This window comes from Heterodontus francisci, chromosome 3 (genome assembly GCF_036365525.1).
Source record: "Heterodontus francisci isolate sHetFra1 chromosome 3, sHetFra1.hap1, whole genome shotgun sequence".
Classification (NCBI taxonomy): domain Eukaryota; kingdom Metazoa; phylum Chordata; class Chondrichthyes; order Heterodontiformes; family Heterodontidae; genus Heterodontus; species Heterodontus francisci.
In genome coordinates this window covers 161,625,095-161,649,653 of record NC_090373.1, presented here as the reverse complement: position 1 = coordinate 161,649,653, position 24,559 = coordinate 161,625,095, and the positions used below count along the sequence as shown (strand labels likewise).

Below are 24,559 nucleotides of genomic sequence, written 5' to 3'. Positions count from 1 at the left end.
CCGAGGAGACTGTATCTGCGCTGGTGGACAGTGCACTTGTAAGGTATGACGGTGCTTCTGCAGAGCTCTGCAGCTTGGCCTGGTGATGGTGAGGGAGATGGTCTTCTTGCCTCGACATCTGAACCTGTGGGAGACACAAGAAGAGATCATGAGAGCTAGCCTTGGAGAAGTTATAATGTAACTCAGTATCTGCTATGTTGTTAGACAGGGTGCAGTGCAAGGCTCCCCATTAATGAATGCATTGCACTCTCTAATTACCATCTCCATCAAGAATGCCCATCACGCCAGAGCCAACTTGCTCATGATCCATGATCCTAGCTATTTCCATCACTCCTTGCTCCATGGCTGTGATCACTTGAAGGTAGGGAACCCCTCCACCAGTCTGGGCCCTCTCCCAGGTATTATAGTTCTGTTCCTGCTGCAAGGACAAAATAGAGCGTGATGAGGCACTGCTGGCCTCTATGGCCAATGACAACAGCTCCTATTCATTAGCAGCTACATGTTTCAGTGACAGCAAGTCCTCAGCTCTGAGCCATTCTGAGGGATCGATAAGTGCCCTTGGAACACACACCTCCCATGTTCAGGAGTAGCATGTGCCCTCAGGCTCCTCAGCTGGTGTGTCTGCTGGAGAGCGAATACCCTGAGGCCTGTCCTGAGGGTTGAGGGTTGCACTCACCTTGCTAGAGCACATCCGCTCATTGAACCTCTTCTGTTGACCACATTTCTTCTGCTGACTGTGTCAGCTATGTCCATCCAGCCCTGCTTAGTCTGGGTGGATGGCCTCCTCCTGCTACCCTCCAAGAACAGGAACTCCCTCCTCCTCCATACAGCCTCCAGGAGAACCTCCAGATCTGCATCAGCTTATCAAGAGGCTGCCCTGCCCCAAGTTCCAGGCCTCTCCTCTCCTTTCCTCACAATATCGTTTCCTCCAAGCTGACGTTATAGCACTCAAACGGCAGCCACAAAAATGGCTGCTGTGGTCCGCGCTTAAGTAGTCCCATGTCTCTTCCCACCCCCGCGGCCACTACTTGGCCGCAAAATCCTTCTCCATGCCAGTTAAGGGGACGTTTTCATCGGGACTGATGACTGTTTTCCCTCGGGGACAGGTTCAGGACCTGCAAACGGTCCTGATTTCCATTTCCCACCCCCACAGCGTAAATCCTGCCCCTGATCTTTTCAAAACATACCATGGAATCTTTTACATCCACCTGAACAGACAGACAGGGTCTTGGCTTAATTTCTCATCTGAAAGGCTGTATCTCTGACAATGCAGCACCTCCTTCAATAACGCACTGAAGTATTATTTTAGATTATGTGCTCAAGTCCTAGGAATTCAACACACAGCCTTCTGACTGAGAGGGGAGAGTGCTCCAACTGAGACAAGTTGGTAGCAAATTTGTCCGAACTAGGAACAATTTTGTACTATGGGATTGTTCTCACAAGGAACTAGATTCCTACTGTAACGAGAAACTTTTTATGTTGCCTGATGCAACAAAGATGAGATGCATGGAGTTCAGTTGATTAATAAACCTGTTTGAAATCTTCAAACAGCTAAACTATTATACAGTACAGAGCTATCTATTTGCAGGTCTTACCCTTTGGTGTTACAGTTACAGAGTGAGACTGGCATGTAGTCACATGACTGCATCCTGGTACTCAGCTCATTAGCATGCTAAGATCTTAAAGGGATATCACTCTTAAAGGCAATCACACAACATCCCCCTTCTTTCCAAAGACAAGTTTCATATGCTAAAAGTAAGAACATATAAAATTAGATAACATCAAAATTATTTATACATGGATAGAGATTGTGAGGTTTACAGATATAGAGGCTCAAAAGTCCAGAAATCGTCTCGATGGTTTGATAACTCTCGCTCGGGGAGTTTGGTCTCTGCAGTTTCTCCCTGTCTGCATTCAGTTTCTGTTGCTCTGCCTTCAGCCTGCTAACACACTCTGCTGCCTTCCTTAAGATGACTGGCTTTGGGGTCTTGTCATTCTTGGAAAGTTCTGGCACCTCATCTCAAAGAGCTAACAGACAATTCTTCAACTCATTCCTCCTCTGCCTCTTCAGGACATTGCGTGTCCTTCGCCTCTTCTCATCCTCTGCGTCTGAAGGTCTTGGGGCTCAAGGTCGAGGAATACTTGGTCTCATGGAGGTACCTGTCCGTTCTGGCTTGTTCTGGTACTGGCAGTTTTCTAGAGAGCAGAAGTGAACATAGTTGTGTTGATGCTGAGTTTTCAGACTGCACCATGTGATGCTGGCCAGAGTCTACAAGCGGGTTCCTCAGAGATTTCCCCTTGGAAATGCCCTCGTGAGTAATTATGATGTTGGGGTCCCTACACTGGTAGTCCTGCCACTGCTGGTCCACTCATGTCTACTAGGTAGAACGTTTGTGGTTTCCATTCTGACTTGCCATATCTGCATTGCATTATTAATGTGCCACTGCAAGGAATGAGTGACCCGTTGTATGCAGATAACTTGCCAGTTGTCATTTGTATCAAAGACTTTCCGGTACATATCTTTGAAGATTTGGACTGGTAGGATATTTGCGCTCGCGCCGGTGTCATTCTTGACCTTGAGTGTATGTTTGACAGCTTTCTTTGGGCATATGATGTTGATAGTGAAGAAAGCTTCCAGTTGCTTGACTTCATTGACATGGTGTGTCAGGGTCACAATGTGGAATGCTTGCTCATCTTCTGACTGAGACTTGCTCCTACCTGAGTCTCGTCTCAGGTCTGTTTGGCTGTGGACCTCGTGTATCGGCTTGTGTTTATGGCACTTTCCTTGCTGCTGTTGTCTTGATGCTGCTCCTGTCTTCTGTTGGTTGATGCCCTACTGTGGCTTCTGCCTGCGTCTTTCGAGACAGAATTCTGGCATAGGTGGGCCCAGTGTCCTTTTGCAGCGCACGCCTTGCACAGATCTCAAAATACAGGACAATTTCACCATGAGTGGGACCAGCCACACTTACCATACAGTGTGCTTGCTCTTTATGACCTGGTTATGGTGCTGATATATGCTGGTTGCACCTAGTGTTTCTAGGTGCTGTTGCCCAGCTACAATGGCTTTGTATCTCCTGCCATCTTCCAGCAGTGTATCAATGCTGTGACCTTTCTTTTTCCCCAATAGGTCTTTCTGAAATGCTTCAATGGGTGTCAATACAATCACCAGCTCCATTATTCAGTCTGACAGCTCACTTTCAGAGAAGTCGCATTCGTTGCCCTTATTATGGTATTGATTGATGAACTGGTCTATTGGTTCCTGTGACTGTTGCCTGTAGGACTTCAATTCCAGGCAGTGAATTCGAAAATTCATTCTCAATCGAAGCTGATCTTCCAGAACTTTCCATATCTTTGTGGGATCTTTCTGGTCCTCCAGTGATGCCTGAGGTATTGATTTTGTGTAATCCCTCATTTCCAACTGCTATCATTATTCTTACAGCTTATTTTCCTGGTTCTGTAATTACTTGGTCTGTGAAGCATAACTGCATTCTTTGTTTGAACAATTGGAACTCAGGTAGGATATCAATGGCCTTCCAGTTCATGCTGGGAAATTTAGTATCCATCTTTCTGCTATTCTTTTGCTTAGAACTTGCTTTAAGAACTTGCTTTATGACTCTGCAATGTTTCCTCTTGAAGAAAAACTATCTGTTCTCTATACTAGCTGCATTGATTGATAGAAGCAATTGTTTTGCAGTGCTTATCTATTTATCTAGCTTCCAGCCTCTATTCTCTTTGTTTATGCAGTTGTGCAATAGGTATTTCAAGTGTTTTTTCTTTCCTAGAGTTTGTTTATGCAGCCGTTCAATTGGCAATTCTTCATGGTTGAGAGGTTTTATGAGATTTTTTTTCAAACTTCGGCTGAGTGAATGAAAGCTCTTCACGCTGGAATGATTTAATTGTTTCTTTTTATAGCTCTAGCTGAGAGCTGCTTGGAGGATTGCAGTGCATTTTGCTGTCATGCGCCTCCTGTAATGGCATGGACCTGATCAGCATGGGGGAGCCTTTGAAAATAATCGATCAGCCTGAGATAGGGATTGGGTTTCCCTGTTCTTTTTCTTTTACTGAGCCTTTTAAAAAAATCAGTTTTGCAAGCGCTTCAAAGCCTTTTTTTTAACTGGGGTTCCTGTACCAATGGCACACTGACTCACCCGATCACAGTGGTTGATTTGCAGCCTATCATTCAGCTCTGTCTTCTATAGCTAGGGGTGAGTTTTTTTTCTTCTTTACACTGTTTGGGCCAGTGTTTCTTTTAACTTGCTCTCTTTTAGCTATAGGTAGTTTTTAAAGCTTTTTCCTGTGGTCTTCAATCTTCTGTCTTCTCACCACAGCTGCCACCGTGTAACGAGAAGTTTTTATGTTGTCTGATGCAACATAAATGAGATGTGTGGAGTTTAGTTGACTGAAGATCTCTAACAGGTTTATTAAACAGCTAAACTATTATATAGTACAGAGCTATCCATTTGCAAGTCTTGCCTCTTGGTGTTACAGTTACAGAGTGAGACTGGCATGTAGTCACATGACTGCATCCTGGTACTCAGCTCATTAGCATAATAAATCTTTAAAGGGACATCAATCTTAAAAGCAATCATACAACATAACTGCCAAAATTCACTTCAAATAGGACTCTTAGGACCAGCAGACAGATAAGACAATTATCCCAGCCTGGGCTGGATTTGAACCAGGCCCACATTGGTAAAAAATCCACAGCATCATTCAGTATCCTAGCCCTGCATTTTTGAACCTTGAGGAAGGTGCAGAGAATATTTACCAGAATGGTACCAGAGATGAAGGAATTCAGTCCTGTGGATGGACTAGAGAAGCTGGGATTGTTCTCTTTAGAGCAGAGAGGGTTAAAGGAGGGTTTAATAGAGCTGTTCAAAAATCACATGGGGTTTTGATTGCGTAAATAAAGAGAAATTGTTTCCACTGACAGGTGGGGAAGTCATCAGAGGATAGTGATTTAAGATAACTGGGAAAAAGAACCAGAGGGGAGATAAGGAAAATTTCTTTTACTCAACAAGTTGCTATGATCTGGAATGCACTGTTGAAAGGATGGTGGAAGCAGATTCAGTTCTAACTTTCAAAAGGAATTGGATGTATACTTGAAGAGGAAAAATTGTCACATGTAACATAGGCTGGATGAGAGGGGAAAAAAAAGCTTGGTCCATTTAAGTGCTCATTTTGGCTCAGTGGTAGAACTCTTGCCTCTCAGTCAGAGGGTTGTGGGTTCAAGTCCCACTCCAGAGACTTGAGCACAAATTTAGGCTGGTACATCAATGTAGTACTGAGGGAGTGCTGCACTGTCAGAGGTGTGGTCTTATGTTAAAATGAGACCACGTCTGTCCTTTCAGGTGGATGTAAAAGATGCCATGGCGTTATTTCAAGAAGTGCAGGGGAACAGTGGTGTCCAGGCCAAGACTTCAAAAGTACCTCATCGTCTGCAAAGCATTTGGGACGTCGTGAAAGGCACTATAACATCCATCCTTTTTTTCCTTCTTTCTTTCTTCCTTTTCATAAGTACCTATTAGCATCTACACTGTTTTTTATTTGGCCACTAACCTATGCCAACTTAGTAGTGCTTCCTTTCATGAGTTAAAATCTATCCAGAGGAGAGCTCAGACTGCACCCAGAATGTGCCAACAATTGATAATTCGTTACCTTGTCAGCGAAAATTCATTAACTGTGAAATTAGTGTCAGACAACAAGCTTCTGTTTTTTTTGTCCATTTCAGCTTCCAAAGATGTTTTTTTGTTTGAATAGTTTATTTTGATGGCATTAGATTCAGTAGCTCTTTCATTTCACTTCCTACTGATTGTGAAAAAGTTGAATTCACGTTAAAATGTCACAACTGCTGAAGCGATGCAAGTATGTTCCCCTTTACGTGCTAGAATTCTATTCCTAATTCCTCTTGGTGATGTTGAAAAATCATTAAACAGGGAATGGGCGGGCTGGAAAATTCCCTTTAAGCAACAGCTGCACCATTTTTTTTTTATTAAACAGCACCACACGGTGTTGGTCCAAAGGAATACATACAAAAACCTTGAAGAAACGATAAATGCCATTTTCCTGCTTAGGCAGAATGAAACCTCCAATGAGAATGAATCCCCTCCACTAACTAGACCAGGGATCTTAATGAGATCTGCATAATTGTCTGATTTTTGTTTCTAATGGGGTGGAATGGGTCACCTCCAATAGAAGAAACTCTACACTGGACCCTGTGTCCAATGTTTCATCCAATCCAGTCTATGGATTGCTGGCATTCCCCAATAAGCCAGAAGTCTCACCTGAAGAACTGCTTCCTTTGTGCGAAAACTGAACTTTCCTATGTGGTTTTCATCAACTTCCTGAATCGCTAACAGTAAACTCGAGGGAACGTATCTGTAGAGAAAAAAATATGAAAGGTTAATAAGCTTGCAGAACGGACGTATAGGACTGACCTTTATGGGCCCCCTCAGGATGGGAACAGAGGTGGGGGGGCCCAAAAATTGTGTCTGAAGGCGGGGGGTGGGGAGGGGGTGAGTGCCCATTACTTTCCCGATGCCTTCCAATTTAGTGCGGGGCGGGGAAGGCCGAGGACAGCCTTCCTGCCCAAGGCCAATTGAGGCCCTTAAGTGCCCAATTAAGGGCCACTTAACGGCCTCTTCCCGTCTCCTCAATTTAAGAGAAAGCAGAGGGGCCCGCCATCGTGGGGTGACACTGCCAAGTAAAACCTGGTGGTGGCCTAGTGAGCTCGGGGGAATCCCTCCTTTGGGGGAAATCCAGGGCCCCTGGAGGGCACCCCCAGCAGCGATCGCTGCTCCCCCTGGGAAGACCCCCCACCTTGTCGCCAGGCCTGCCTGAATGGCCCCGGCGACAACCAACCCCACACCTTTCCTGAGGTCTCCAGCCTCCCTGGACTGCAGGGCCTCCTGCAGTATCGGCAGTTGCCTATGCTCTCAGGCGTGCTCCCAGTACTGCAGAGCTGTCGGCCTTCTGATTGGCTGGCACTTCCATAGGCAGATGCTCATCCCTTAAAGGAATGGCGTTCCAAACAGCGGGCAGGCAATTAACTGCTACGCAGGTCCGATGGAGAGCTGAGGTGGGGTCTGCCCTCATCATCTGGCCAGCCGCTGGGACCCCCGTCTTCAAAACAAAATTCAGCCTGTAATTGGCAAATTAATTTCAACATAGATAAGTATTATATCCTGGTAAGAAAAATAAGGAGGTCACACATTCACACATTACTGTTATGAAAGTGATTCCATTTCTTAATTATCTTTTGAGGACTTGTGTTTAAAACTGAAAAGATTCCATGGATGTGTTTTCTGTGCAATATAGTCTATATAAAAGAGCAACTTAACTATGAACTAGTCTTCTTTTGTTTAGATATTTTAATGAGCCATGGAAGGAGTCACTGCCACATATAATCACAGTCTAAATTAAATAATCTGCTTCCATCCTCATTATCTTGCAGTACTTCAACAAATCTGAATCATGTTCTCGCTAATCTTTCTTCTCAAATAAAAACTAGTCCAATTCAAGTAACCTATTCTTGTAACCCTGAGTGGAGAAACAGAAGGAGGCTAAGGAAAAAAGATTAGGAATGGGAGAAAAAGGGGAGAAATAAATGGAAGCCTTGAGAGACAGATCGCATAATAAACTGGTGCTAACCAAACTGTTGAGAAAGAATGGGCTAGAATTTCACTCTCAGAGGTGGCAGAAAGCTGTCAGTGGCAGATTGGGCAGATTTGTAGCAGGTGGCCAATTTCCCTTTTCATTAACTTCAATTTTTTCCATTAACTTCAACCCACTGCCTCCAGTTGTTTGCCATCACTCAAAGTTAAAACCGACTCCAATGATTCATTTTTACAGCCAATTTATTTAATCATTAAATTTTAAGCATATAAGCCTAGAAATGGTTGTTGGCCACAGTAGTAGAAGATTGCATAAAACCCAGCATAATTTTCTGGCTGGCACTTTAGAGCCACTGAAAAATGACCTATGAACTTGTTTTAAATATAAAACAATAAAATGAGTGTCATATTCCATTTGTGGCTTTGGCTGGGATTGAACTTTGTGCTCAATGCACCCAACTGGAATAAGTTTAAAGGAAGCTCCATAAACAGTGACACTGTTAAAGAGTCAACATCATTTCACCCATTTTGTTCATGTCCAGTATATTTTTAGTGCAGACTTCTATCATTTTGGGGGGTATTTTATAAGTATAAAAAAATCATTATAAAAAAATGCTAAAGAAATTTTCTTTCTGCTAACGGTCTTGTTATGTGGCACCTGAACTAACTGAATACTTGTATGTGAATTTACAGGAAGCCAATTGTAATTGACAAAAAGACAAGACTACAGTAGACTAGGAAGAGCTGAAAATAGAACATGTAAAGAAGTTCTTACATTATAAACAAATATACATGGGAGTTCAGGGAGCAATTCGCAATCAAGTTCAGATTAATAATGGGAGTTGGCTTTGGATTGCCCCAGTCGCAATATTACGTGGCTCAAGTGATATAAGATGAAAGAATGCGCACGAGGAAGATCATTACCAAAGCTGAATTGCCAGTAAACATCATTACACCACTAACCACGTGTGCAGGCTCTACCTGATAATGAATGACCAAGAACAATCCTCTCCATAGGCTTTGGATCAGCACAGATTCAGTGGCAAATCTGCGCCATCCACAGCAAAGACATCTGTCGCCATTCTACATTGTAGGGACAGCAAACCAAAACTCACTTCCTCCCTCAATGCACTACGAACTCTGGCTACAACACCTCGATATGTTTGTACCCTGGAACCTTCGAGTAGTAGATTGCTAACTCTCAGCTGCTTCTAACACATTAAGTTCTTGATCTCGACTGAGATCAGCAGAAATGTATTGCTTTTCCACCAAAATAGAAATTAGGGAGAACGCTCAGTCCTTGTCACTCTTGCTCATCTTCTGGAGGGCAATTACGAAGCAGCGCTGGAACAGGCCTGGGAATAGGACACCAGCATATTTCCCATTGACTGCAGAATGGAGCAGGGAGGGCTGAAGTAACAGGAGGGATGAAAATATACATTAGACAAAAATAAATTGCAAGTAACTTTACAACAGACCAATAGGGATCTCTGCTCCCTTTGACTATGATACCTGTCAATGCTACTGCTGTCTTCCAGCAGAGTAGTGATGAACACCGGAGGGGGCTGATCAGCTTTCTCCTTGTGGGCCGCAAATTCAAACTGTACTGGCCGCAGGTAGAGATGAAAGTCGTCGAAACCCATTTGCACCGCCACAGACTTGTATAATCTAGGAATAAAATAGCAATGTTATAAAAGGGTAATATGTTGCTATTTTAGAATCTATCAAAATCAAAGAGAGATAGGAGGGAATCTGTAACAAGTTGTATATTACAAGTTTTAAACATTGTTATATCAGTCCCACCTTTCAAATGTGATTAGTGGACTAATTGATATGCAATATAGGCACAAGCACTATTCTAAACGGATGCCTAAAAAACATTAAATTATTGGTAAACTTCACATAGATTAGTTTACAAAATATGATGTTTAATTAGGTTTTTTATTTAGTGCCCCAACAATATTACACATAATTAGTGTATGGTCTTCCTTCCCATTTCAGACAAACCCATTTACTCATTCTCCCCTTTATCGAGCACTGGCATTGGGCACTCTTGAGCATCTCGTCCAAATCTCTCTCTCTCACTAATCTTCCCCAATGTGCCAAGGCTGAAACTTTGAACTGAACAACATGCATATCTAACTCTCAATATCCTCCAATTTCTGTTCTCACGTGGTGTGCCACAGCTGTGCCTGGTCTCTTTAGGTTTTCAAGTGAAGGAGAATTATTTTTGGTGCTGTGTTCAAGCAGTAAACTTGCTTCCAAGCTTATGTCAATGCCTCTCTGAAGATGGTTATTGTAATGAACACTCGAAGTGAAAGTGAAATAGGACTCTTACATTCCCCACCACCATCCTCCCCCATTCCCCATGACAAGTATATTTTCCTCAATGATTTTCCTGGTGTCATTGATTCCTTTCTGGGCTAAAGTTCCAAGAACGCCAACTGCCCCCAGTACCTCATCCATTATTCAAGTACGAGCCTCAACTTTGTGTATCTGTAAGCCGTTCAACTGGGTGGGCATCACAGTCCAGCTAGATCCTCGCTTACCGAATATGCACACACATACACTGACCATGTGGTGTGACTCAAACTCTACTGAAACATATTTTATACACGTGAGAGATAAAAAAAAATCCCAGTACTCATAAGCCAAAACAATATCTTGGTATTGATATTAGAAGCTTTCAGCACGATACTAATAACGTGAAACCAGCTCCTCAGTTACTGAAGTGCACAGCATGTGAAACATGTCTCCCTCTGCAGGTGTCAGATCCTGAATTACAGCACACGCGCACACACACACACGCGCGCACACAAACACAAGCACACACGCGCACACACACGCACACGCGCACACACACGCACACACACATGCGCGCACACACACAAACACAAGCACACACACGCGCACATGCCAGATTTAAAAATAAATCCTCACAGCTTCAGCTACCAAGAACTAGAAACCGCCCTGTCTGTGTCAACAAAAACTTTGGTCTGTAAATCAAATAATCTGAATATTAGAGAAAGAGCAACAGAATTAGAATTTTTTTTTTTTTTTTTTAGAATTAGAATATTACAGCGCAGTACAGGCCCTTCGGCCCTCGATGTTGCGCCGATCATCTGACCTACACTATTCCATTTACATCCATATGTCTATCCAATGACCACTTAAATGCCCTTAAAGTTGGCGAGTCTACTACTGTTGCAGGCAGGGCGTTCCACGCCCCTACTACTCTCTGCGTAAAGAAACTACCTCTGACATCTGTCCTATATCTTTCACCCCTCAACTTAAAGCTATGTCCCCTCGTGTTTGCCATCCTCATCCGAGGAAAAAGACTCTCACTATCCACCCTATCTAACCCTCTGATTATCTTGTATGTCTCTATTAAGTCACCTCTCCTCCTCCTTCTCTCTAACGAAAACAACCCCAAGTCCCTCAGCCTTTCCTCGTAAGACCTTCCTTCCATACCAGGCAACATCCTAGTAAATCTCCTCTGCACCCTTTCCAAAGCTTCGACATCCTTCCTATAATGCGGTGACCAGAACTGCACGCAATACTCCAGGTGCGGCCTCACCAGAGTTTTGTACAGCTGCATCATGACCCCGTGGCTCTGAAACTCGATCCCCCTACTAATAAAGGCTAACACACCATATGCCTTCTTAACAGCCCTATTAACCTGGGTAGCAACTTTCAGGGATTTATGTACCTGGATACCAAGATCTCTCTGCTCATCTACACTACCAAGAATCTTCCCATTAGCCCAGTACTCTGCATTGCTGTTACTCCTTCCAAAGTGAATCACCTCACACTTCTCCGCATTAAACTCCATTTGCCATCTCTCAGCCCAGCTCTGCAGCCTATCTATGTCCCTCTGTACCCTACAACACCCTTCGACACTATCCACAACTCCACCGACCTTCGTGTCATCCGCAAATTTACTAACCCACCCTTCTACACCCTCATCCAGGTCGTTTATAAAAATGACAAACAGCAGTGGCCCCAAAACAGAACCTTGCGGTACACCACTAGTAACTAAACTCCAGGATGAGCATTTGCCATCAACCACCACCCTCTGTCTTCTTTCAGCTAGCCAATTTCTGATCCAAAGCTCTAAATCACCTTCAACCCCATACTTGCGTATTTTCTGCAATAGCCTACCGTGGGGAACCTTATCAAACGCCTTACTGAAATCCATATACACCACATCCACGGCTTTACCCTCATCCACCTGTTTGGTCACCTTCTCGAAAAACTCAATAAGGTTTGTGAGGCACGACCTACCTTTCACAAAACCGTGCTGACTATCGCAAATGAACTTATTCTTTTCAAGATGATTATAAATCCTGTCTCTTATAACCTTTTCCAACATTTTACCCACAACCGAAGTAAGGCTCACAGGTCTATAATTACCAGGGCTGTCTCTACTCCCCTTCTTGAACAAGGGGACAACATTTGCTATCCTCCAGTCCTCCGGCACTACTCCTGTCGAGAGACAACCTGATCTGTGTTAATTGATATTCAAAGGTGATGCATAATAAGGTCAAATATGTGGCTCTGTCATTAGCTTATATACCAACTTAACATTAGCTTTTTTAATATCTTGGCTGAGTAACTGGATAGCAAGTGGGTTAATGTGTCCTTGCACCACTCAGTAATGTGTTAATGTGTCCTTACACCACTCAGTAAGTGTGTTAATGTGTCCTTACACCACTCAGTAATGTGTTAATGTGTCCTTACACCACTCAGTAATGTGTTAATGTGTCCTTACACCACTCAGTAAGTGTGTTAATGTGTCCTTACACCACTCAGTAATGTGTTAATGTGTCCTTACACCACTCAGTAATGTGTTAATGTGTCCTTACACCACTCAGTAAGTGTGTTAATGTGTCCTTGCACCACTCAGTAAGTGTGTTAATGTGCCCTTACACCACTCAGTAATGTGTTAATGTGTCCTTACACCACTCAGTAAGTGTGTTAATGCGTCCTTGCACCACTCAGTAAGTGTGTTAATGTGCCCTTACACCACTCAGTAATGTGTTAATGTGTCCTTGCACCACTCAGTAAGTGTGTTAATGTGCCCTTGCACCACTCAGTAATGTGTTAATGTGCCCTTACACCACTCAGTAAGTGTGTTAATGTGCCCTTACACCACTCAGTAATGTGTTAATGTGTCCTTACACCACTCAGTAATGTGTTAATGTGTCCTTACACCACTCAGTAAGTGTGTTAATGTGCCCTTACACCACTCAGTAATGTGTTAATGTGTCCTTACACCACTCAGTGATGTGTTAATGTGTCCTTACACCACTCAGTAAGTGTGTTAATGTGCCCATACACCACTCAGTAATGTGTTAATGTGCCCTTACACCACTCAGTAAGTGTGTTAATGTACCCTTACACCACTCAGTAATGTGTTAATGTGCCCTTACACCACTCAGTGTGTTAATGTGCCCTTACACCACTCAGTAATGTGTTAATGTGTCCTTACACCACTCAGTAAGTGTGTTAATGTGCCCTTACACCACTCAGTAATGTGTTAATGTGCCCTTACACCACTCAGTAAGTGTGTTAATGTGTCCTTACACCACTCAGTAAGTGTGTTAATGTGCCCTTACACCACTCAGTAATGTGTTAATGTGCCCTTACACCACTCAGTAAGTGTGTTAATTTGCCCTTACACCACTCAGTAATGTGTTAATGTGCCCTTACACCACTCAGTAAGTGTGTTACTGTGCCCTTACACCACTCAGTAAGTGTGTTAATGTGCCCTTACACCACTCAGTAATGTGTTAATGTGCCCTTACACCACTCAGTAATGTGTTAATGTGCCCTTACAGCACTCAGTAAGTGTGCTAATGTGCCCTTACACCACTCAGTAAGTGTGCTAATGTGCCCTTACACCACTCAGTAATGTGTTAATGTGCCCTTACACCACTCAGTAAGTGTGTTAATGTGCCCTTACACCACTCAGTAAGTGTGTTAATGTGCCCTTACACCACTCAGTAATGTGTTAATGTGCCCTTACAGCACTCAGTAAGTGTGTTAATGTGCCCTTACACCACTCAGTAATGTGTTAATGTGCCCTTACACCACTCAGTAAGTGTGTTAATGTGCCCTTACACCACTCAGTAATGTGTTGATGTGCCCTTACACCACTCAGTAATGTGTTGATGTGCCCTTACACCACTCAGTAACGTGTTACTCTGCCCTTACACCACTCAGTAAGTGTGTTAATGTGCCCTTACACCACTCAGTAATGTGTTAATGTACCCTTACACCACTCAGTAAGTGTGTTAATGTGCCCTTACACCTTTCAGTAAGTGTGTTAATGTGCCCTTACACCACTCAGTAAGTGTGTTAATGTGCCCTTACACCATCAGTAATGTGTTAATGTTCCCTTACACCACTCAGTAAGTGTGCTAATGTGCCCTTACACCACTCAGTAAGTGTGTTAATGTGCCCTTACACCACTCAGTAAGTGTGTTAATGTGCCCTTACACCACTCAGTAAGTGTGCTAATGTGCCCTTACACCACTCAGTAAGTGTGTTAATGTGCCCTTACACCACTCAGTAAGTGTGTTAAAGTGCCCTTACACCACTCAGTAAGTGTGTTAATGTGCCCTTACACCACTCAGTAAGTGTGTTAATGTGCCCTTACACCACTCAGTAATGTGTTAATGTGCCCTTACACCACTCAGTAAGTGTGCTAATGTGCCCTTACACCACTCAGTAAGTGTGTTAATGTGCCCTTACACCACTCAGTAATGTGTTCATGTGCCCTTACACCACTCAGTAAGTGTGCTAATGTGCCCTTACACCACTCAGTAAGTGTGTTAATGTGCCCTTACACCACTCAGTAATGTGTTAATGTGCCCTTACACCACTCAGTAAGTGTGTTAATGTGTCCTTACACCACTCAGTAAGAAGGTATGGTTTCATGGGTGAGATTCCTTGCAGTGAGTTCATGATCTCAACCATGATGTCAGGGTTATCAAAGGAGGAAGAATCAATCAAATCAGTCCCATGTTGTTCTTGGCGATTTCACGATAACTCAGTTGAGAGTGGTCCTGGTATAAACCTGAAAGCAAGCTTAGTGCTTGAATTTCATGGACAGGGAACATAACAGGAAGGAAAGAAACATGGGATTAAAAGACCCACACAAAATGAAGAAAGCTTTATCCTGATGAGACGCACTCACCGAGCTAACAAGGCAGTTTCAGATGCGGCCTCTATCAATCGATGGCGCAACGTAATGATCTCCAGAAGTCTGGAGAAAGTATGCAGCATTAGGGATTGTTTTTCTGCTCCTGGTCTATTTTCAACCTCTTCTGAAGCTTCTATAAAGGAAAGTCCAACGTCTCTGACAAAGAGTGGATCTTCGATGAACACACCTGAAAAGAACTGGAACAGCAAGAAGTACAACTGAATGAGTGCTGAGGATTTGGTCAAACTCAAATTGGCTACCAGCTACTCAAATGCAACTGAGTCAGTTAGTTGCATCTACATTCATCTACATGGGAACCTTTGCAAGGAGTCAGAGGAGGGGGGATCAAAGACAAGAACAAAAGACAGTCAGGGGAATAAGAAAAGTGATAGGCAGCGAAATCTAGGGCCAGAATCAAACAGGGCCACAGTGAAAAATAGTGGGAAGGGGACAGGTAATGTTAAAAAAAGACAAGCCTTAAGGCTTTGTGCCTTAATGGGCAGAGCATTCACAATAAAGTGGATGAATTAATCACGCAAATAGATGTAAACAGGTGTGATATAGTCAGGATTATGGAGACATGGCTGCAGGGTGACCAGGGATGGGAAATGAACATCCAGCGGTATTCAGTATTTAGGAAGGACAGACAAAAAGTAAAAGGTGGTGGAGTTGCATTGTTGGTTAAAGAGGAAATTAACACAATAGTGAGGAAAGATATTAGCTCTGACGATGTGGAATCTGTATGGGTAGAGCTGAGAAACACTAAGGGGCAAAAAACATTAGTGGGGGTTGTATATAGACCCCCAAACTGTAGTGGTGATATTGGGAATGGCATTAAACAGGAAATTAGAGATGCATACGATAAAGGAACATCTGTAATTATGGGTGAGTTTAATCTGTATATAGATTGGGCAAATCAAATTAGTCACAATACCATAGAGGAGGAATTCTTGGAGTGTATACGAGATGGTTTTCTGGACCAATAAGTTGAGGAACCAACTAGAGAACAGGCCATCCTAGACTGGGTATTGTGTAATGAGAGAGGAATAATTGACAATCTAGTTGTGCGAGACCCCTTGGGGATGAGTGACCATAATATGATAGAATTCTTCATCAAGATGGAGAGTGACGTAGTTGATTCTGAGACTAGGGTCCTGAATCTTAATAAAGGAAACTACGAAGGTATGACATGCGAGTTGGCTATGATGAATTGGGAACCATTACTTAAAGGGATGACGGTGGATAGGCAATGGCAAACATTCAAAGAGTGCATGAATGAACTGCAACAATTGTTTATTCCTGTCTGGCGCAAAAGTAAAACGGGAAAGATAGCCAAACCATGGCTTACAAGTGAAATTAGGGATAGCATTAGATTCAAGGAAGAGGCATACAAATTCACCAGAAAAAACAACAGACCTGAAGATTGGGAGCAGTTTAGAATTCAGCAAAGGAGGACCAAGGGATTGATTAAGAAGGGGAAAATAGAGTATGAGAGTAAGCTTGCAGGGAACATAAAAACTGACTGTAAAAGTTTCTATATGTACGTGAAGAGAAAAAGATTGGTGAAGACAAATGTACAGTCAGAAACAGGAGACTTTATTATGGGGAACAAAGAAATGGCTGACCAACTAAATGCATACTTTGATTCTGTCTTCACAACGAAGGACATAAATAACATACCAGAAATGTTGGGGAACACAGGGTTTAGTGAGAGGGAGGAACTGAAGGAAATCAGTATTAGTAGAGAAATGGTGTTGGGGAAATTGATGGGATTGAAGGCCGATGAATCTCCAGGGCCTGATAATCTACATCCCAGAGTACTTAAGGAAGTGGCCCTAGAAATAGTGGATGTATTGGTGGTCATCTTTCAAGATTCTATAGACTCTGGAACAGTTCCTACAGATTGGAGGGTGGCTAATGTAACCCCACTATTTAAAAAGGGAGGTAGAGAGAAAGCAGGGAATTATAGACTAATCAGCCTGATGTCTGTAGTGAGGAAAATCTAGAGTTCATTATCAAAGATTTTATAGCAGAGCACTTGGAGAACAGTGGTGGAATCGGACAGAGTCAGCATGGATTTACGAAAGGGAAATCATGCTTTACAAATCTACTAGAATTTTTCGAGGATGTAACTACTAGAGTTGATGAGGGGGAGCCCGTGGATGTGGTTTATTTGGACTTTCAGAAGGCTTTCGACAAAGTCCCACATAAGAGGTTAGTGCGTAAAATTAAAGCGCATGGGATTGGGGGTAGTGTATTGCAATGGATAGAAAATTGTTTGGCAGACAGGAAACAAAGAGTAGGAATAAACGTGTCTTTTTCCAAATGGCAGACAGTGACTAGTGAGGTACCACAGGGATCGGTGCTAGGACCCCAGCTATTCACAATATATACTGATCTAGATGAGGGAACTAAATGTAATATCTCCTACTTTGCAGATGACACAAAACTGGGTGGGAGGGTGAGTTGTGAGGAGGATGCAGAGAGGCTTCAGGGTGATTTGGACAAGTTGAGTGAGTGGGCAAATACATGGCAAATGCAGTTTCATGTGGATAAATGGGAGGTTCTCCACTTTGGTAGCAAAAACATGAAGGCAGATTATCTGAACGGCTATAAACTGAGAGAGGGGAATACGCAATGAGACCTGGGTGTTCTCGTACACCAGTCGCTGAAGATAAGCAGGTGCAACAGGCGGTTAAAAAGGGCAAATGGTATGTTGGCCTTCATAGCGAGAGGATTTAAGTGCAGGAGCAAGGATGTCTTGCTGCAATTATACAGGGCCTTGGTGAGGCCACACCTGGAATATTGTGTGCAGTTTTGGTCTCCGTATCTGAGGAAGGATGTTCTTGCTATAGAGGGAGTTCAGCGAAGGTTTACCAGACTGATTCCTGAGATGGCAGGACTGACATATAAGGAGAGATTGAGTCGTTTAGGATTATATTCGCTGGAGTTCAGAAGAGTGCGGGGGGATCTCATAGAAACCTATAAAATTCTAACAGGACTTGACAGGGTAGATGCAGGAAGGATGTTCCCGATCATGGGGGAGTCCAGAACCAGGGGTCATAGTCTAAGGATACGGGGTAAACCTTTCAGGACTGAGATGAGGAGAAATTTCTTCACGCAGAGAGTGGTGAGCCTGTGGAATTCGCTACCATAGAAAGCAGTTGAGGCCAAAACATTGTATGTTTTGAAGAAGGAGTTAGATATAGCTCTTGGGATGAAAGGGATCAAAGGGTATGGGGCGAAAGCAGGAACAGGTTACTGAGTTGGATGATCAGCCGTGATCATAATGAATGGCGGAGCAGGCTCGAAGGGCCGAATGGCCTACTCCTGCTCCTATTTTCTATGTTTCTATTCTGGGGTTGATTTTAACCTGAAGCCAACAAGGTTTTGAGGTGGGGTGGTGGGGCAGGGGCTGCAGGGTAAGTGTTAAATGCATTCCCTGGCCTAAATTTCAGGCCTGGGCTATTTTAACTTCCGGGCTTCCTTTAAAGGCTGCAGGTCCAGTTTTCAAGAACAGGAAATATCATGATTTTCCTTGTGGGGCCTGGAGGAGTAATCTTGTTCCTCGTGGCACCACTCAGGACAGATTTAGACTTTCCAAAAGGTCCACTTCTGTCTGCAGACCAGCTGCCAACCTGCTACTGCCCAGTGGGAAAAGCCATGGTTGCTTCCTCGCTCAGTACTTACCCCACCCACCGCCCCCTTCCCCCTCCCCCATTCCACCCCGTTAGAAGGGCATTGATGAAATAGGACCCTAATTTACATAACTTTATGAGGCTTTGTGGGCCTCATCCAACTGCAAAGCCCTGCAGATTAACATTGCAAATGGTTGACAATGGTCAAGTTCTGAGCAGCTAAATAAACTGCTTGTTTCAACCAGGCGTATAGGATTAAGATCATTCCCTCTGTCTCACACTTGTTCAGCGCATATCAAACAAGTAATTAGAATTATATCTAGCCAAGTGAGATTGAATATGAAAGCAATCCTCCATCTCTCCAGGTCACTACTGTAGTGTAGTACCCTGGTTGGATAAGGTTGCTATCCTATGGAATAGCTTTTCTCCCCTTTGTAAAATGGATAATACACACGACAACTTTATTACATGGTGAAACAGTAGGCACATTTCCCTGTGGATCCAGCTTTTCCTGTCCATTACATACTCTGGCCTAGCTCACATCATAAAGGTGTAAAACAAAACAACCTGGTATCTAGCTACATGAAGACTCAGTGGCTTAACTGAAAAATATCAACTCCAGCAAAGTAATTCCAAAAAAAGTGAACAAAACCACATTGTACATAATATAAAAGAAAGCATCTGGGAGGTTGCTCAAGGTAATAATGCACTCTCAGTTCTTGGATGACTGTTTAAGCCACTGGAGCTTTGCTTTCAGTGTCTGTAATATTATCCCATGCCCTTGTATATGTTAATGCCTGGTTATCCAATGCCAGCTGTCAATGTCTGCTATGTAACCGAATAAGCCCCACTGAATTTACAGTTTCAAATATCACTCTTTAGTAAAAGCAGTAGCATGGTTAAGCAAAAGGTTTTAAATTTTACATTCCACTTGGCAAAACAGATTTAAAGAGAACACAGGAACACCAATGGACCATTCAGCCCCTCGGGTTTCCTCTGTTATTTAATTAGATCATGGCTGCTCCATTTACCCACCTTGGCTCCATATCCCTTAATATCCTTGCTTAACAAAAATTGATCCAACTCAGATTTGATTACTAATTTAGCTCGCATCTACTACTTTTTGTGGGCGAGAATTGCATACTTCTCCCACCCTTTGTGTAAAGAAGTGTTTCCTAACTTCTTTCTGAATGGCTTGGCTCTGATAAGGTTATGTCTCCTTGTCCTAGACTCCTCCACTAGTAGAAAAGGTTTCTCTTTATCTACCCTATCAATTCCTTTCAAAATCCTAAAAATCTCAATCAACTCACCTCCTAACCTTCTATACTCCAGAGAATACAAGTGTAGTTTATGTAATCTCTCTTCCTATCTTAACCCTTGGAGCCCTGGTAACATTCTGGTGAATCTGTGTTGCACTCCCACCATGGACAATATGAGCGGAGTTTTCATACCTTAGTCCCTGCCAAAACGGCAGAACCATTAGTGGATCAGGAACCTGTTGACAGCTAGATTGGGCTTTTCCGAGGCTCTTTAACTGAGCCACAGTATTAGCATCCCACTTTCAGGTTACCCAGCCAATCAGGGAGGTGGAGGGGGAAATTCTGCATTGGATATGTCAAAGGAAGGATTCCTAATTAAAAGGACCCCAGCAGGGGTTAGAAAAACTTAACAGGAATGGAAAGGAGACCTGGGAAGGCTGCTCCCCGGGTCTCTCACTCTTAGCTGCAGATCCTGCTGTAGGATCTAAGGGGCTACAGTGAGGTGATCTTTCCCAAGCATGGGAGGAAGAGGACAGCTCTCCAACCAAGCAGGCCTGGATGAAAGTGGCTGAGGAAGTCAGCAGCAGAAGTGTGGTCCTTCCAACCTGGAGACAGGGAATCCAGGATCTCAGGAGGGTGGGAAATGTGAGTGGCATAGCAATTTCAGGTGCCAAGCTCCACACGCTGATTTTCATAGCATTCTCCTGCACAACACTCCTCAGAACAACAACCCTTGCAGCTCCACTCATTCTTCCCTCTGCAGGTACCTCACATTCCCATCCAAACAGTCAACACTCCCACTCACCCTCATCCTCTTGCACCCATGCTTCACAGTCACCCTCCACAAATGTCCTTCCCTCCTCTGCACACAAGCCATTACTCACACTCAAAATTCATTTCTTTCTCTCCTTGCATAAGACAGCACACAACCTCGGAGAGAGGCAGAGACAAGGGGAAGGGGGGGTTCACTCTCCAGTGATAGGCGCTTTGACAGCTACTGGCAATGCGTGCCCACCTAGTCCACTGGGAAGGAGGTCTTGTTTCAGGAGGCTGCAGATGTCAGCAGTGACTTGCCGTTAGAGCCTGAGCCTCCTGAGGCACTAGTGCTCAGATATTTATTTTATTTTATTTATTTAGAGATACAGCACTGAAACAGGCCCTTCGGCCCACCGAGTCTGTGCCGACAAACAACCACCCATTTATACTAACCCTACAGTAATCCCATATTCCCTACCACCTACCTACACTAGGGGCAATTGACAACAGCCAATTTACCTATCACCTGCAACTCGTTGGCTGTGGGAGGAAACCGGAGCACCCGGCGAAAACCCACGCGGTCACAGGGAGAACTTGCAAACTCCACACAGGCAGTACCCAGAACTGAACCCGGGTCCCTGGAGCTGTGAGGCTGCGGTGCTAACCACTGCGCCACTGTGTTGAGAGAGCTGATCCTCTGCCTGTAGACCCTGTGTTGGAGGTCTCACCTCCTTCAAGCTGGATCTCCATCTCCATCCCCTCTGCCCTAGGGAGTGGCATGGGGCTGAGGAAAGAAGCTGGTGCTGCTGTTGGTGTTACTCCTGCTGATGCTGCTGGTATTGGTGTTGCTGCTTCTCTGGCTGTTCATCAGAGGTGCAAGGTAGAGTTGCATAAGCTGTTCCCATGTGCTGGTGAAAGCTGGAAGCAGGGAAGTGCAGCTGAAGATGAGTGAAGTGCAAGACAGGTGAAGTGAACTTGCAAGAAGTTCGCAGAAAGCACTCTCTGAAAAGGAATTCTGTGAGCAGCAGCCTCTCACCTGCCCATGGCGGCAGTTTCACTGATCAAAGCCTTAGCAGCCTGACAGTTTCACTGAAGAAGCTCTACCCCACTGTGCCTCGGTGATCTTGGTGAGTTGCTGACAGTTCAGGAAATAGGCTTACTGGCTGTTAAAGTAGGAATTTGTGGTTGAAACACATCTTAATGAGCTATTTGAAGATTTAAGTAACTTACCCGACAGCTGCATGGGTGTTCCCTGCTCACCTTTAAACCCGCCCAGGTGAAACCCAGAAGAGGGTGGGATGATGCCAGGTTCCAGACCTGATGTCACTTTCAGGAGATTTAACTCCCCACACTCACCCTAATTCTAGAGTAAAGGAGAAAGAGTGGGAGGAATTTCTGAAATGCGGCACAGTGGCGCAGTGGTTAGCACCACAGCCTCACAGCTCCAGCGACCCGGATTCAATTCTGGGTACTGCCTGTGTGGAGTTTGCAAGTTCTCCCTGTATCTGCATGGGTTTCCTCCGGGTTCTCCGGTTTCCTCCCACATGCCAAAGACTTGCAGGTTGATAGGTAAATTGGCCAGTAGCAAATGCCCCTAGTATAGGTAGGTGGTAGGGAAATATAGGGATAGGTGGGGATGTGGTAGGAATATGGAATTAGTGTAGGATTCGTATAAATGGGTGGTTGATGGTCGGCACAGACTCGGTGGGCCGAAGGGCCTGTTTCAGTGCTGTATCTCTAAACTAAACTAAATTAAGAACTTCCTTGATGAATATGTTCTCAGCCCAAATAGAAAAGTGGCATTGCTGGATCTGGTGCTGGGAAATGAGGTGGATCAAGTGGACCAAGTGTCTGTGGGGAGCACCTGGGGAAGAGTTACCATCGTATCATAAGGTTTAGACTAGTAATACAGAAAAGCAAGGAACAAAATAAGGTAGAACGTCTAGATTGAAGAGGGCTAATTTCAATGCGAAGAGAAGGAATCTAGCCAGGGTAGAATGGAACCAAAGACTGACAGGAAGAGCTGTATCAGAACAATAGGTTATGTTTAAGGAAGAGATGCTACAGGTACATTCGAATAAGGACGAAGGTTACAGGAATCAATAACACGGCCCCGTGAACGATATGGGAGATAGAGACTATGATGAAGCAAAAAAAGAGGTGTATGATGCATGTCAAGTGAATTCTTCAAGTGAGAACCAGGCCATCGTATACAAGAAGTTGAGAGGGGAAGTGAAGAGGAAAGTAAGACTGGCAAAGACAGAATTTATTTTTTATTCCATCCATAATTACCCTCGAGAAGATGGTGGTGAGCCGTCTTCTTGAACCGCTGTTTACAAAGCCCAAGATCCCGTATGTTTTATTAACTACTTTCTCAACATGTCCTGTCACCTTCAAAGATTTATGCACATGCACCCCCAAGACTATTCTGAAAACCCAAAAATCTTCGACCGGCATGTAAATAGTAAGCAATAGTAAGGTAGACCTATTATCCAGGTGACAGGTGACATACGAATTAGGAGCAGGAGTAGGCCACTCGGCCCTTCGGGCCTGTTCCGCCATTCAATAAGTTCATGGCTGAACTGATTAGTCCATATTTCCACCTACCCCCGATAACATTCCACCCCCTTGCTTATCAAGAATCTACCTACCACAGCCGTAAAAATTTCAAAGACTCTGCTTCCACCGCCTTTTGAGGAAGAGAATTCCAAGGACTCACGACCCTCGGAGAGAAAAAAATTCTCCTCATCACTGTCTTAACTGGGCGACCCCTTATTTTTAAACAGTGACCCCCTAGTTCTAGATTCTCCCACAAGGGGAAACATCCTTTCCTCATCCACCATGTCAAGACCCCTCAGGATCTTATTTGTTTCAATCAAGTCGCCTCTTCCTCTTCTAAATTCCAGTGGATACACAGGTGATGTGTCGCAGCTGCAGTATGTGGGAGCTCCTGGGTGCCACAGAAATCCATGGCTATCACATCTGTAGTACGTATCTGTGGCTTGAGGAGCTTCAGATTCATTGAACTGGAGGCCCAGCTGCAGACACTGTGATGCATCAGGGAGGGGCAAGTTACCTGGATATTTTGTTCCAGAAGGCAGTCACACCCATTAGAATAGGGTCATCTGTTTTGGTCAGTGGCCAGGAGGGTGTGACTGCGAGTCAGGCAGGTAAGGGGATCGAGAAGGTGGGAGTGGAGGAGGCTCAGCCCTTGCAATTAAGCAACAAGTTCATGGTTCTTGAAGCTTGTATGGATAAGGGCGAGGGCTGTAGTGTGGATAAGCAGACTGACCAATGCACCATAGTACAGGAAGCCGTTCAAGTGGGGGAGCAAAAAGCAAAGTAGTGGTAGTAGTGGACAGTATAGTGAGTGGGATTGACACTGTTCTCTGCAGCAAAGAGCGAGAGTCCAGAAGGTTGTGTTACCGGTCCGGTGCCAGGGTTCAGGACGCCTGCTCGGGGCTGGAGAGGAACTTACAGTGGTGGGGGGGGGTGGGGCTCCAGTCATCGTGGTCGATGTAGGTAACAACAACACAGGAACAACACAAGGAAGAAGGTTCCGCATAGTCAGTTTGAGGAGCTAGGCACCAAATGAAGAAGCAGAACCTCAAAGTTAATAATCTCTGGATTATTACCTGAGCCACATGCAAATTGGAGTAGGGAAAATAAGATTAGAGAAATGAATGCGTGGCTTAAAGACTGGTGTGGTAGAAGTGGGTTCCAGTTCGTGGGACACTGGCACCAGTACTGAGAAAAGTGGGGGCTGTACCGTTGTGACGGTCTACACCTCAATAGTAGGAGCAAGGGATCAAATTTGGGAAGATATGGTAAATCAAAGAGTAGCGACAAGGCAAGAGAATAAATTATTAATATGGGAAAAGATAAAAAGAGCATGGCAGGAAGGGACAGTGATTACAAATTTAAGAGTAAATCAGCAGACAAGGCTAGAGGTTCCAAAATAATAAAAGGACGAAACTAAAGGCGCTGTATCTGAATGCACGTAGCATTCAAAACAAACAGATGAACTGATAGCGCAAATAGAAATAAATAAGTACGCTCTGATAGCCATTTCAGAGACATGGCTGC

General features: G+C 44.1%; 1 protein-coding gene across 1 annotated transcript in view; it reads right to left on the bottom strand.

Annotated features, from left to right (window-relative positions):
• LOC137367152 (uncharacterized) overlaps positions 1 to 24,559 on the bottom strand; it is a 54,708-nt gene that overhangs the window by 16,944 nt on the left and 13,205 nt on the right. The window contains exons 6-8 of the mRNA XM_068028589.1: positions 14,815 to 15,017; positions 9,126 to 9,281; positions 6,285 to 6,378 (exon numbers count right to left, since the gene is read on the bottom strand). Coding sequence (XP_067884690.1) covers positions 6,285 to 6,378; positions 9,126 to 9,281; positions 14,815 to 15,017 — 453 coding nt within the window. The remainder of the gene's footprint in view (positions 1 to 6,284; positions 6,379 to 9,125; positions 9,282 to 14,814; positions 15,018 to 24,559) is intronic.